The 14,339-nt window shown below is 40.3% G+C and overlaps 1 protein-coding gene across 1 annotated transcript in view; it reads left to right on the forward strand.

Annotated features, from left to right (window-relative positions):
* Nucleotides 1-308: 308 nt before the first annotated feature.
* Nucleotides 309-14,339, forward strand: part of LOC114650877 (nectin-1-like) — a 30,509-nt gene continuing 16,478 nt past the window's right edge. Inside the window, exons 1-2 of the mRNA XM_028800785.2 lie at nt 309-408; nt 9,345-9,677. Coding sequence (XP_028656618.2) covers nt 336-408; nt 9,345-9,677 — 406 coding nt within the window. The 5' untranslated portion in view covers nt 309-335. The remainder of the gene's footprint in view (nt 409-9,344; nt 9,678-14,339) is intronic.

Below are 14,339 nucleotides of genomic sequence, written 5' to 3' on the forward strand. Positions count from 1 at the left end.
ACGGGGAGAACATGTGATCAGTTTGTTTTTGATATAATGAAAAATGTAAACCCAAGTATCAAGAAAATGTTAATGCTACTACTGTACTCTTGTGACATTGGCCTGGATTAAGCGTGTTCATGGTTGGATGGACGGATGGATGGATTTTTTTTACTGATGATGGGATGTTTTATGTGTGTGTGTTTTTTTTTAAGTTTTGCCAGTATTTGAAGGGTAACAGCATTAGGAGTCTAAGTATATTATTGTAGTTAAATATAATTCAGTTTCCAGTTTATTAAAATAATTACACTTTTTTTTTTTCTTTTCAGCTTGAGGCCTTGTTTTAATGTATTATAATGGATGACACCACTGGACATGTGATTTATGCATGGTTCTTATGGCAGTTACTCCTTATTCCTTTGAGTAAAGGTAGGATGAGGAACTTTAAATGGCATGCAATGTATTGTAACCTTAAATTCAGAAAACAAAGGCAAAAAGCAGGAATGTTTTACTCATGGACAATTGTGTTCAAGAGTAAATAGCTTCAGAGACTTAATATTACTTATTATTTGACCGATGCCTTTATCCAAGGCAGCTTTCAATATCTGAGATAAAAGTGTAACATTTCTTTTGTTTTTCCATTGGGGGCAGAGGCAGGTGAAGTGACTTACTTATTATGGTCACATATTATCAGTTGGAGGATTTGAACCCACAACCTCAGGGTTTGAAGTTCTTGGCCCAAAGTCTTAACCACAACACCACACTGTCTGCCAATTTTAATAGCTTTTTTTTTAAAAAAAAAAAAAAAAGATGCTTCTGATACACCGATTAACCAACAGCACGACTGTATACCCCAGGCTCATAGTCTTTGGAAGTTTCCTGAGCAAAGCCGTATAACACAGCTAGTATCTCTGTGTGTGTGTGTGTGTGTGTGTGTGTATATGTTTTTCACTCACTCACAAATTCATTGTGTCTGCCTGTTTGTTCTTTTTATTTAAAACAACGTGTTTTAAACAACATTCTATGCAATGGATAGATTTCACACTCATGTAATTAGTTTCTTCTAAATTAATACAAAGACACCTTTCATGCACCAGTAAACTTGAAACAGAATGTGAAACTGCGTACAAACTTAAAAAAGTTTTATGAAACATGAGTGGTACAGTATGTACAAAACTATGCAAACTTCTCAGGAACTTGTGAAAAAATGTTGTAAAATGGCAATAGTTTTTAAAATAATGTCATAAATAGTTTTTATTTATCAATAAAATTCCTAGACAGTGCATCAAACAATAAAAGCATACATGAATTAATATTTGGTTTGACCAACCTTTGCCTTAAAACAGCAGCAGTTCTCTTAGGCATACTATTGTACAGTTTCTGAAGGTACGTGAGTGGTTGGTTGCTCCCAGCCACAAAAAGAGAACTTCCACTACAGTCTTACTTGCTTCTGTCTTTTCAAATAGTAATAGACTGGGGTTGATGGTGATGAGATCAGGGCTTTTTGGGGGCCATGCCATCTGTTGAATGATTGCCTGATATTTTTTTCACTGCAAAAGATTTTGTTTTATATCATTCCACACAAAGAATTTGGGATTGAACAGATGCCACAGTTATGGTATTGTACAATGTATAGAACTTCTCAGAAGTGACAGAGCCATCTGTTTTTATCAGACCACCAACTCTGTTTGTGGAAATGCAGCCCCAAACCTCCATCATGTTTACTGTTGCCGGGGGGTACATTTATCCATGTACTGTTCTGCCACACTTTGGCGGACAAACTGCCACCTGCTAGAGCCAAAATATTGACTCATCAGTTCAGAGCATCTACTGCCATTTTCTGCACTCCAGTCCTTGAGTGTTTGTGCATAGGTGACTCGTTTGACATTATGGAATGGCTTTTCGGTCACAACACCCGCATGTGGACCACTCCTTATAAGACTTCTCTGGTCTGTAGATGCGTATACTACACCATCGGTGGTTTCTGCCAGTTCTGAGCTGATAGTGGTGTTGGACATCTTCTGATTTTTTCTTTATATACTTTATTAATTCCTGTGGGGAAGTTGTCTTTTTTGCATGAGCTTTGGTGGTCAGATTGCAGGGTCAACCATTGTACAGCACCCATGGAGTAATTTTCAGGTTAAGGGTCTTGCTCAAGGCCCCAGATGAGTAGGATCCCTTCTGGCAGTAACAGGATTTGATCCAGCAATCTTCCAAATTCTAGCACAGGTCCTTAGCTTTTAGAGCCACCACTCCGCCATGGGATTTTGAAGGGGTTTATGCTTGATGTACTTCTCATTTGCTCACTCAGTTTCTGTATTCATACACTGCATTTCTGGTTATCACCGTTGTCTGTCTGTGCTTCTGCAGAACACTTGTCTTCTACACGATTTCTACTTGATGAATTAGGATGAGCACTTTGTGTCTTGTTACTGTGCTAAATTTTGCCATGGGGTAAATTTTCCAGATTAATCCAGCACGATTACTGCAACCTCACTTTTTTAGTCTGGTTGTACCTTGTCCAGTTTTATTCACTGTACACAGCTGTTTACATTTGATTTATTAACTTTGGTGCAATGCACACATTATGTCATGGTTCATCAGCAACTGTTTGTTGTATTTGCTTATTCAAGCACTGGACTATATGCTTACAAAGATTTCAGATTTTTTAACTGGAAAGTGGGCTATTACTATGTTAGTATCTTTCTTCAATGGTATTCATATATTTTATTGTATTGTTTCACATTTTCAAACAGTGTATGTAACTCTAAAGTGCACTTTTTTCCATTCACACACTAGTGCAGAAGACATAAAATAATTGTCTAAGCAATGAAATAAAGACCTTTGCACAGTGGTGTATAAACTGTAATTAAGATGTAAACACAGCAATGCATTAATATATGTAATAAATCCTGCCAAGACTGGCTTCCTAAAGTGAAAATAAACTGTGTTATACAAGACTCTTTAAAATGATCCATATTACTAACCGAGAATGGTAAACCGGATATGGACGCAGGGACCTGCCCATGGACGCAGGAGACATAGTGCGCAGGCGCCACACAAAGCCCCCCCCCCAGAGTGAAACGGGAGAGACTACGAACCGTCTGACATGCCGCAAGCAGGATAAAGCGAGGTCAGAAATAAAAGACAGAGTAGGAAACAAAGTAAAACGTCATAAAGAGGTTAAAGAACGGGGCCAAACACATGGAGAGCAGGTTACAGATGATGAAAACTGGAAAGCAACAGCTTCAAAATAACCTAGGCACGAAACACATGCACACCGAGATACAGAATATAAAAGCAGAAACGACGAGAGTTAAACGTCCACACCACACAGCGGAGGCAGACACGGAAGGTGCAGGCGCCTAGTAAAGCATATTGAAGAAAATGAAATGTAATACGTGGCTTTGTTCACCAATACACATAAAATATTTAATGTAGTCAACTGTCTTCAGTATTATTAATTTTTAATATTCTCTCTTACTGCAGTCAAAAAGTCATCTATAAAATGAATAATTTACTTTCCATGGTTCATCATCCCGAATGAGGTACATTACCTGCATTGTGAGGGAGCGTCAGTTATGGCACTACGGCCATGTGGTGCGTTTCCCCAGAGGGTGATCCGGCTCATAAGATCCTCATTGTTGGGGACCTGAGTGGCTGGACCAGGCCAAGGGGTCGCCCATATAACACCTGGCTGTAGCAGATAGAGGGTAATTTCCAGAGGGTGGAATTGGACCGCGTGTCTGCCTGGAGGGTTGCAAACTGGGATCCCAAGTTGTTTTGTTGTGTAGTGGGTGCGGCAACGCACTGTACCAGTGCATGCTCCCCGACTTGACTTGTTCATCAAGTCTAAAGGTAATAATGTAATAATGGCAGGAAATCTTTAAACAACAGTGCCAGTAGCACTTGATGAATAGAAAGTATCCCAGGAAATAAGTGTTAACGTGAAATATATACACAGAGCAAGAGAGACAGATAAATAAAATATGCAGAGTGAGAGTAAGTCACAAGTAATATTTTATAAAAGATTTGAATTTGTATGTATTTAAATAATTATTTTGCCCTTGCTTAATATGAGTGAAGGGAGTAGATTGCACATTTAGGCCTTCTTCATGTGCAAATCAGCTCTATTCTAGTAAAGAAATAGTTTATTTGAAATCCTGTCAGTGCTGCTAAAATGCTAGGAATCAACCATAAAAAGTCAAAATTTAGCAATGAAGTTTATCAACATGTCTTAGTAATGCCTTCAACCTGTTTCAAAACGAAACATTTATCCTGCAGAGAAGCAGCAGAAAATTATTTTAGATGACTGATACAGTATATGAATAGAAATAGTCAGATATAGCCAAAGCAACAGTATGGAATTTTAAGAAGGTTTAAACTCTTAGGAACACAGAAGCCAATGTATTATGTGTGTTAAGCTTGCAGTGAAGCTCCAGCTGTGAAGAACAATGCTTCAGACTGGCTAGCTGGAATGCAGAAAAAAGTATCTGTGTTATTAATTGTTGACCATGGTGTGCAGTAAGACATTTGTTTGCCCGTTGGAGGACACAGAGGCTCAAGATGGTTCGAAAGAGACAGACCTTGACTTTGTTTTAACCCAGATTTTAACTTATTTATTTGATTATTTATTGATTGATTTTTTCCTTCACTAGACACTTTTTATTGAGGATGTATTTATTATGAAGACTGCTCTGCACATTATTCTTGATTTGGAACACTTTATTGTCTGATTTTTGTGGAATAAAAGCACAAAGCCCTGTTACACCATCTTTTGCTGTCTTCATTGCCCAGCTCTTCCTCATTCATGATTGTCAATGTCCCGCATTCAATGTCGAGTATGCCAACTGCGGACAACCCAGACATCACAGGGGGGCCTCACAGTCCTTTGTTCTTGGAACCACTAGTCCATACTACTGCCTTGGCAACCATTATCTCTTGCCTGGCCAAACATTTGTTCATGCAGATGTCTCAAGGTCTCCAGGATTGTCTGTTGGCCTCTGGGATCTGACATTCCAAGAAATCATGTCTGCTCTACTAATGTAACACAAGGAAGAAAAAAAAAAAACCCAAGAAGGTCAAAAAGGGTTGGGTATTCAGTATGGAGTTACCAATGTATTGCCAGAAAAGCAATAAGGTATGCAGTCAACTGAAGAAAATAAGCATCAGCTACACTAGTATTCTTTGGCCACTCAGTGGTCTGACTACAGTAGACGATATTTTGGACTTCTTTATTGGTATAGGTAAAGAAGATTACAGACAGTTAATGTGCAGGGTAACCTCAATATTCTTCCCGAGTGTTTCCTTGATAATTGCTTTGCAACATGCCTATGCTTGTGACAAAATCCACAGGTCATTAGGCTGCTCAACAGCCATTAATAGTGAGTGTTTATTATATGCCTTTTTTGCAAAGTTGTTGCCTACTGCTGTCTGTGTAACAACGTGTGCATGTGCACTGCAGCTCTCTGTTGACAGTTGAGAATGATGTTAAACATTTGCATAAAGTGAAACAAATTGACCAGAAGTTATAAGTATACATTTAGTACTGCATCTGCTAAGGGTTACATTTAATTCTCCCAGGTTAGGGTGACAGGGAACCAATGATCATTACAGCAGCACTGGTTGGATGTAAGGGAAGAAGCCAATGGGCTTTAGCAGCCTGGAGACATGATCAATGTGCCCCCAAAAATATATGTCTCATCCCCACCTCAGCTACTTAAGGGGCTGCTTTTTATAGCCGGCTCCCCCACGTATTCCCACACCTCAGACAAGACTCGGCCAGCAGAGGAGTGTCTCACTCTCAGCTCTGGACCCCAGGCAACTACAGTATTTGTAAAGCACAAGAAAGTGATTACATTTGGCTGTGTTTCTGGTCAGTAATACAAAGGTTTGTATATGGGCTTAGGATTTAATAACAAATGCTGAGCAATGAAATGTGCAGTTTTTCATACAAAAGAAGAAAAAGTTGCACACTGTTTGTAATGCATTACATTTTATAATAAGTAACTACGTAGCATATTTATTTACTTTTTTGTAAGTACAGGTAGTCCCCAGGTTATAATACCTTACCTACGACTTACAAACTAGGCCGCAGCTGTGACGCATGTGCCTCAATAACCGCCGCTCCACCACCTTTGCCGGAGGACACTGCAAGTAGTGGCTGGAGGGGTGCGATTTCACTGCTAGATAGATAGATAGATAGATATACTTTATTAATCCCAAGGGGAAATTCACATTCTCCAGCAGCAGCATACTGATACAAAAAAAACAATATTAAATTAAAGATTGATAATAATGCAGGTAAAAACAGACAATAACTTTTTATAATGCTAATGTTTACCCCCCGGGTAGAATTGAAAAGTCGCATAGTGTGGGGGAGGAATGATCTTCTCAGTCTGTCAGTGGAGCAGGACAGTGACAGCAGAAGCTGCTCTTCTGTCTGGAGATGACATTGTTTAGTGGATGCAGGGGATTCTCCATAATTGATAGGAGCCTGCTTAGCGCCCGTCGCTCTGCCACAGATGTTAAACTGTCCAGCTCCATGCCAACAATAGAGCCTGCCTTCCTCACCAGTTTGTCCAGGCGTGAGGCGTCTTTCTTCTTAATGCTGCCTCCCCAGCACACCACCGCGTAGAAGAGGGCGCTCGCCACAACCATCTGATAGAACATCTACAGCATCTTATTGCAGATGTTAAAGGACGCCAGCCTTCTAAGGAAGTATAACCAGCTCTGTCCTTTCTTACACAGAGCATCAGTATTGGTAGCGCAGTGTAGTGTCCCTGTGTCCCTCGGGTGGCTCCCAGCGGCAAGCGAGCGGTGACCTGTGGTCCATAGTCACTGGGGCCACAGCTATCGCTCGTGTGCGGGATGGAGGCTTAAAGGGGCAGTTTGCTGTTCGCCCACTACGCCGCCGCAGCTACTGCTCCTGACTGGACGCAGGCTGGATGGATCGGTGTAGGGCGTTTCACTGCCCGCCCACTACACACGGCTCCCATTGAATCGTTTTCGGTGGGCGGCTGGTAATGCTGCAAGCAGTGACCCGGTTGTGGCTGAACGGAGGCCATTGAGGGTGAACGGGGAGGTGGGGGGTAGCATTGTAGTGTGCTTCGGGTGGCTGCCTGTTAAATGGGGGGTCAGTGGTGGGCGATTCACTACACGCCTTTGGCCGCACCGTGTTCGTTCTCGGTAGGCGGATGCACGCTGCAGGCAGCATACTGTAGTGGAGGTGACTGTGTGGTGGGTGGGTGGTGAACCGCCCCTCACTACTCCCATTCATTCTCAATAGCAAGCCTGCTTGTACTGTTACGTACATAGCAGGAAGTTGTCTCTTGTCAGTACACCAGACGTGCTGATGAGGGATGCCTGCCTGCTGTGATAGCTGTACAGTGCTGTGCAGAAGAGCTCATCTTAACCTTTTGTCTTCACCCTTCAAGAATGTCTCTGAAACACAAATCTGATGCAAGTGCTGGCGATACAGTAAAGAAGAGAAAAACCATCACCATTGAAAATAAAGTAGAAATAATAAAATAGTCAGAGAGAGGTGAAACTCCATCATTCCTTGGAAGAGCACTTGGTTACAGTCGGTGAACAATAGCATTTATTAAAATAATGTACCTGTTCCGACTTGCATACAAATTCAACTTAAGTACAAACCTACAGTCCCTATCTTGTACGTAACCCGGGGACTGCCTGTAGTGAGTAATGTGACTAAGTTATTTTTAAAAGTAACCTTCTCCATCACTGGTCGTATTTAATTCATGATTTAATTCATAGTCTACACTTATATTCATTGTCTGTTGATGGCACTGTACCTACGTGTTGAGCCTGACCTAATAAGAAAAACTATAGCAAATCCTAGCCGTTTTTTTAATTAATCCATGTGAGCACTAACGCATTTTGTACAACATGGATGAAGTTCTTCTGTACCACTTACATAAAATATTTTGTCCTGCTTGTAGAACCAGTCTTCAGCAGTTGGCTTGTCATCGTGATCACTTGCATAATGTGCGTTTTATTGAGGTAGCCCTTCAGATTTCAGAATAGATGATAATCATGGGCCCAGGTCTGAAGAATAGAGTGGGTGTGGCATCTCTTTGAATCCAAAATTTCTCACAGCAGCCTTTGCAACCCATGCAGCATTAGCAGGACCATTGTTGATAGCTTTATTTGCTTATTTGCCCTATTTGATGGCCACAATTGCCAAAGCAAATCACTATATTGACTGGTTAGGTGGGCCTTTTGAGATGTGCAGAGATTTGGCTTCATCATAAACATCATCAAAAGGTTTGCTTGTGATCTTTCTGGAACTGTCTGGGATCTTGTTTCATGTTGGATAATTGCTATGGTTCCATTGTTTCAAATATTGTTTGGATTCTGGGTCATAGTCTTCTATCCATGTTTCATCTGTAGTTAGGAAATACTCCTTAAATATTGAGATGCAGTGTTGCTTCCTTTAGGAGTCAAAATTCTAGACACCCAGTGTGTACAGATTCTGCTCATGTTTATTTTTTAAATTAAGAATGAATTCAATTAACCTAAAACCTTTCCCTTTAGTGTCTGCTATCATATACACAGTTACTCTTTTATTCTCCATTACAGTTCACTCCAACTTGATAACATTTTCTTCTGTTGTCATTGCCAAAGAAAGCCTAGACATTGAATTATGCCTTTAGTAGAATTCTATAGTCAACCTCTTGATTGTGGCCTAGATGGGGCCTGGTGAGAATGAATCTCTGAAGACGAACCAGTCTCTTACATTTGAAATTTCATGAAAGCACAATGTTGATGTTTTTAGCATTACTGTTAACTTAGTTCTGAAACAGGAAATATGCTACTAACCACAAATGTTAGAAAAGTGTACTTCTAAAGAGATACTCAGTGATCCTGCCAGTCCAAGCACAGTTAGCCCTTATTGTTCTTTTGCCAGCACATTGCTGCTTAATCTGCACAGACTCGGAGTTTATGTAATGCTTGAAATGTTCATTAGTTGAATAAAAGAGTGCTTTACAGAATATTGGAATGCTGCTAGGAGAGTTGTTCATTGATAAGGAGAGAACATTTTTCCATCTTTGGACGTAACATTTAAGCCAATAACCCTCGAAGAGTGGGCAGTGTGCTGTAAAAGTTACCATGTATAGGATGGAAAAATGTATCTGAGTCTAGATTTGCATAATCCAGTGGCACTGCTTAAAAAGTTGGAAGTGCTTCTTGAATAATTTGGATAAATTTGAAATATGGCCATCAAAAAGCATCCTCTAATGAGCCTAATATGTTTAGTTGCTCTTCAGCATTCTAGTTTAAATACATTTGCAGAATGTGCACATTTTCCAGGACTTTTCTGTACTTTTCATATGTCTTTACAGGAGTGCGAGTGGTGGATGGTCCCATTACTGGAGTGGTAGGGAGCCCAGTCATCATTAACTGTCTACTGGTTGATACATATGAAGAAATTAGGCAGATAACATGGCAAAAGGAGATCAACAGAGAATACAAAAACTTTTATATATTTACACCTTCTGATGGTGAACGGATACTGCTTGACTTTGGCAAGAAGTTTAAACGTATCGGAGATAAACTTAACAACGCCTCTCTGCTACTTTCTGATCCAGACTTATCCGATGAAGGGAATTATAAATGCATTTTTACCATTTTTCCAAGTGGCCCATTTGAAAGAGTTATACAAGTCACAATATTTGGTAAGTAAAGCCCCCACCCCATTTTGTATGTTGTATGATAGAGAACATCAGCCACATAGCTTGAGGAAGTTAGAGTAGTTTGCTCTTAATGAAGCTAAAATTTTATATGTCCAATTATTTTTTCATTATTTGTTTAATTGACCTCGGGTAAAAGGTTTATACTTTTAGCTTGTTAGCTTGAGTTTGTGAGTGTGGCTATAATGAATGTTTATTTTCCTTTGTAAGTGTGGGTAGTATTTTAACTGGACAATCATATGCTTATCATTTCTTCCACATTAATTGCGTTGTTCAAAGAAGTTTACTAAATGGCATGAGGTACTACAAAAGGGTCAACTTATATATACTGTGAAAGTAGCACATATGTAGCCACAGAAAATTTTGGGGAACCAGCGGGCCTGTGTTTCATGCAGATTGGTTGGTGGAAAAGTGTCCAAAGAAAATAGCATGGGAAGGTGCCAAAATAGCAAAACAAAAGATAAACTGCTGAGCAATTCAACTCAAAGGCTGAGAGTCAACAGATGGACTGTCTCCTTCTGGTCCTATGTGGTTTTGTGACTGGTTCCTGGTAGGGGCAGGTCTTGATGACGTGGACCTGGAAATTCTGTCACTCATTTTCCAGATAACATTCCCCTGAATTGTGGATGGAAAGAGATGTTTTTTTTGAGAAGTTCACCCTCTCTCAGCCTGGGGTGGTATTACTTACCAGATGCCATCTAATCACATGTGCCTGTGTTACTGTTGCATGATAATGATCATAGAAATTTATGATTGTGTTAAATTATACTTATGATTCATAATGTATGTAGATATGCATAGTCAGCACCAAACATCCTGTTTGAAAGTCAGATGCCATCCAAAAGCAAATGTTAATACTGCTGATCTTCTACAAATGCTGCTTGTCTACTTAGAGGTTTAAATCTAAATGTACAAGTTAAAAATGAATGCCATTTTGAAAATTTCACTCAACTATTATGTTATTTTTATGTCAGGTTAATTGGCCACTCTAAATTGGCTCCATGCTGTGTGTGCTTGAAAGTTTGGCATGTGATGGACTGGCACTCTATTAAAGACTTGTTTTGCCTTGTACCCATTGCTGTCAGGTACTGGCTCCCTGAAACTCTTAAACAGATAACCAGGTTAGAAAAATGGAGGAACGGATGGTTGTTTAGTCATTTATGGATAGCAATAAGCGGGAGGAAGTTTTTAGGAAAACACAGGCAATGAATATTAGTAACATCTTTGTTTTGTCATTTACCAAACAGCTTCTTTCACATGATAAGAAACTGTTTTAATAATCTCATTTCAATGGAACTCACAGACTCTGTTGATAAGGAGGGTGGGTATGTGATATGATGGTCTGATTCATCTATGTTTTACCAGATGGCTTTTAAATAGCTGTTTATATTTATAAAGGTAGTATTTTTGCAATGTGATATGATGGTCGGATTCATATATGTTTACTAGATGGCATTTAAATAGCTGTTTATATTTATAAAGGTAGTATTTTTGCAATCATGTATAAATCCTTTATATGTACCTTAATATAATGGTGTGTAAGTTTACAGCATAAAAGGAAAATAAAATAAATTGAAAAAAGTGATATTTTATTCAAGTATCAGAAAACTAAGTTTCTTCTGTCAGTTCACAAAATCATCTACCCATGTTCTTATGTAATATGCAGCTTTTCTTTTACTTACATATGCCAAAACCATGACTTACTGTCCAGTTAACCGGAGAGGGAAATTAATAACATGTCATTTTCACCCCAGTATCTTAAATGAGGAAACTTTAAGGCATCCTAATTTATTAAGAACTATGATAAAGTGAATCCAAAACAAATGTCTGCCTATTCAAGATACTGAACAGTGGTTACAGCAAAGGATTTCGATGTTACGCAGACTGTCATTCAGTATATGTCATAAATTAAAAGGCTGTTTAGTCTGTAAGCTCAGACAAGGAACCTCTAAAAATTGTCTATTATTTTTTTATACATTTTCTGTTTTTCACATGAATGTACTTTTTGTTAATGTTCTGAAATGTTTGGTATTTTTTAACATTTGTTAACACTATTTCAAGCCATTCCAATGCTCTCATTATTCTGGCATGATTACTGTGTGTAATTCTGAAAAATGTCCAACTGAAAAGGTTATTAGAATGCTTCTATACTCTTCATTTGTTTTCTTTTGAATTTTTTAACATTCTTTTCAAAACTTCTTAACTGTGTATTTCTGCATTTAATTGCTTAGTGATTCATTTCTGCATTGTGCTTTGCCATAGCCTGATGTTTGGTTCTATTAAATTTAAATCTGGTTATTGTGGGATAGGTTCTGGCTCCCATTAACTTAAACTGCAGAGCAAGTACAAAAGATGAATATATGGGTCTATATTATATGTTCTGTAATATTTTGAGGTATGTTTTTATGTTTCTGTAAATTGTAAAAGGCCTTGTCATTAATACGTCTTGTCCCATCTTCAATAATGCTAAGAAGATAGTACACATAGTTCAGTTTATTTTACTTGTAAAGCATACACAGGGACTATTTTGAAGCTCAGAGAAACACAAAACACCACTGCGTCTCTTTGCCTCCCACTTTGCTAATTCTTGAGGCCTTTGAAGGCATTTCCCCTCCTCAACACCCCAGTAAACTTGGCTTTTCATCATCTTAATAATAAACCTGCCGTCTGATATCCTTCCTCTATATATGCCGCTCAAGTTTTCCTCTGGTGAACTTAAATGGTTCTCTTCAGGGAGAAAATGCATGACATAGGCCAAGGCAGTACAATTCTCTCCATTTTTTTTTACCCAGTGTTAGACATTCCCCCTCACACACACTAGAATTGAGGCCATAGTGAAAGTTTCACTAGCCACATTATACAGTTCTTTATTCATCTGCTTTGTTTAATTAACTGCTCTACGGAGTGTAGAGTAAAGTTTTGTAATACATTGCTTAGAAAAATGATAGTACAAAAATAAAAGAAAATGGGTCTCAATCTTTTTTTGTTTTTTTTATGTCAAGTCAAGTTGGGGAACATGCACTGGTACAGTGTGTTGCTGCACCCACTACACGACAAAACAACTCGGCATCCCGAGTTGCCCCCAGGCAGACACACGGTCCAGTCCCACCCCCTGGAAATGACCCTGTATGTGCCGCAGCCAGGTGTTACGTGAGCAACTCCTTGGCCTGGTTCGGCCACTCGAGTCCCCAACAATGAGAATCTTACAAGCTGGATCACTTTCGGGGAAATGTACCACATGGCCGCAGTGCCGTAACTGACGTTTCCTCACAATGCAGGTAATGTACCTCATACGGGACTCCATGAGCAACCGCTCATTCACCACAAAGTCAAACCATCGGCACTCAAGGATTTTCCGGAGAGACACAGCGCCAAAGGAGTCCAGTCTTCATCTCAGGTCACTGGATACCGTCCATGTCTCGCAAACATATAGCAAGACAGGAAGCACCAGGACTCTAAAGACTTGAACCTTCGTCCTTTTGCATAGATATCGTGAGTTCCACACACCCCTTTCCAGCAACCTCATGACCTCCCATGCTCTCCCAATCCGTCTACTGACTTCGTAGGAAGAGTCACCAGAGACATGAATGTCACTGCCAAGGTAAGTAAACTTCTCGACAAGGTCGACACTCTCTCTGCAAACAGACACACTGCTGATGGCTGTGCCCAAGAGGTCATTAAATGCCTGGATCTTGGTTTTTATCAGGACACCCGCAAGCCCGGACACTCAGACTCCTCGCTCAGTCTCTCGAGATCCCCATTGACTCCGTGAAGATCACAGCATCGTCAGCAAAGTCAAGATCCGTGAATCTTTCTTCTCCAACAGATGCCCCACAGTTGCTGGACCCCACAACCTTGCCCAACACCCAGTCTATACAAGCATTGAACAGACTAGGAGCAGGAACACACCCCTGACGAACCCCAGAATCAACTGGGAAAAACTGAGAGGTTCTGCCTCCACTCTGCACAGCACTTGCAGTACCAATGATATCCAGCAATCTCGAGGGGATCCCGCGAACCCTCAGGATATCCCACAGGGCAGCTCGATCAACTGAGTCGAACACTTTACAAAAATCGACAAAGGCTACAAAGAAACTCTCTGCTGATATTCACATTGCGCTCCATGAGAACCCTCAGTGCCAGGATGCGGTCGATGGTAGACCTCTTAGGCGTTAAACCAGACTGTTTTGGTCAGTGGTAGCTGAGCAAGTGATCACGGATCCTATTGCGGACGACCCTAGCAAGGACCTTACCTGGCACTGAGAGCAGTGTTATCCCCCTGTAGTTGCTGCAATCTACGCAATCACCCTTCCCTTTCCAGATAGGGACAACAAGTCCCATTTTCCAGTCAGTTGGGATGATGGCAGTCTCCCAGATGGAAGCAAAGATTTCTTGCAATGCCAGGAGGACAGACTTACCACCAGCATGGAGATGTTCACCCCGGATACCACAGATCCCTGCAGCCTTTCCTCCCCTCAGCTGGTTCACCACCTGTGCAGTCTCAGTGAGATTGTGAGATTGGTTCAATTGGAGAATCAGCCTCAAGAACCACGGTCCCAGAGATATTCAACATCCTATCTGGAAGGTCAGCTTTGAACAACTGCTGAAAGTAGCCAGCCCACTGGGTCACAACTGCAGTGTCATCTG

This window comes from Erpetoichthys calabaricus, chromosome 4, assembly GCF_900747795.2.
Source record: "Erpetoichthys calabaricus chromosome 4, fErpCal1.3, whole genome shotgun sequence".
Taxonomy (NCBI): Eukaryota; Metazoa; Chordata; class Cladistia; order Polypteriformes; family Polypteridae; genus Erpetoichthys; species Erpetoichthys calabaricus.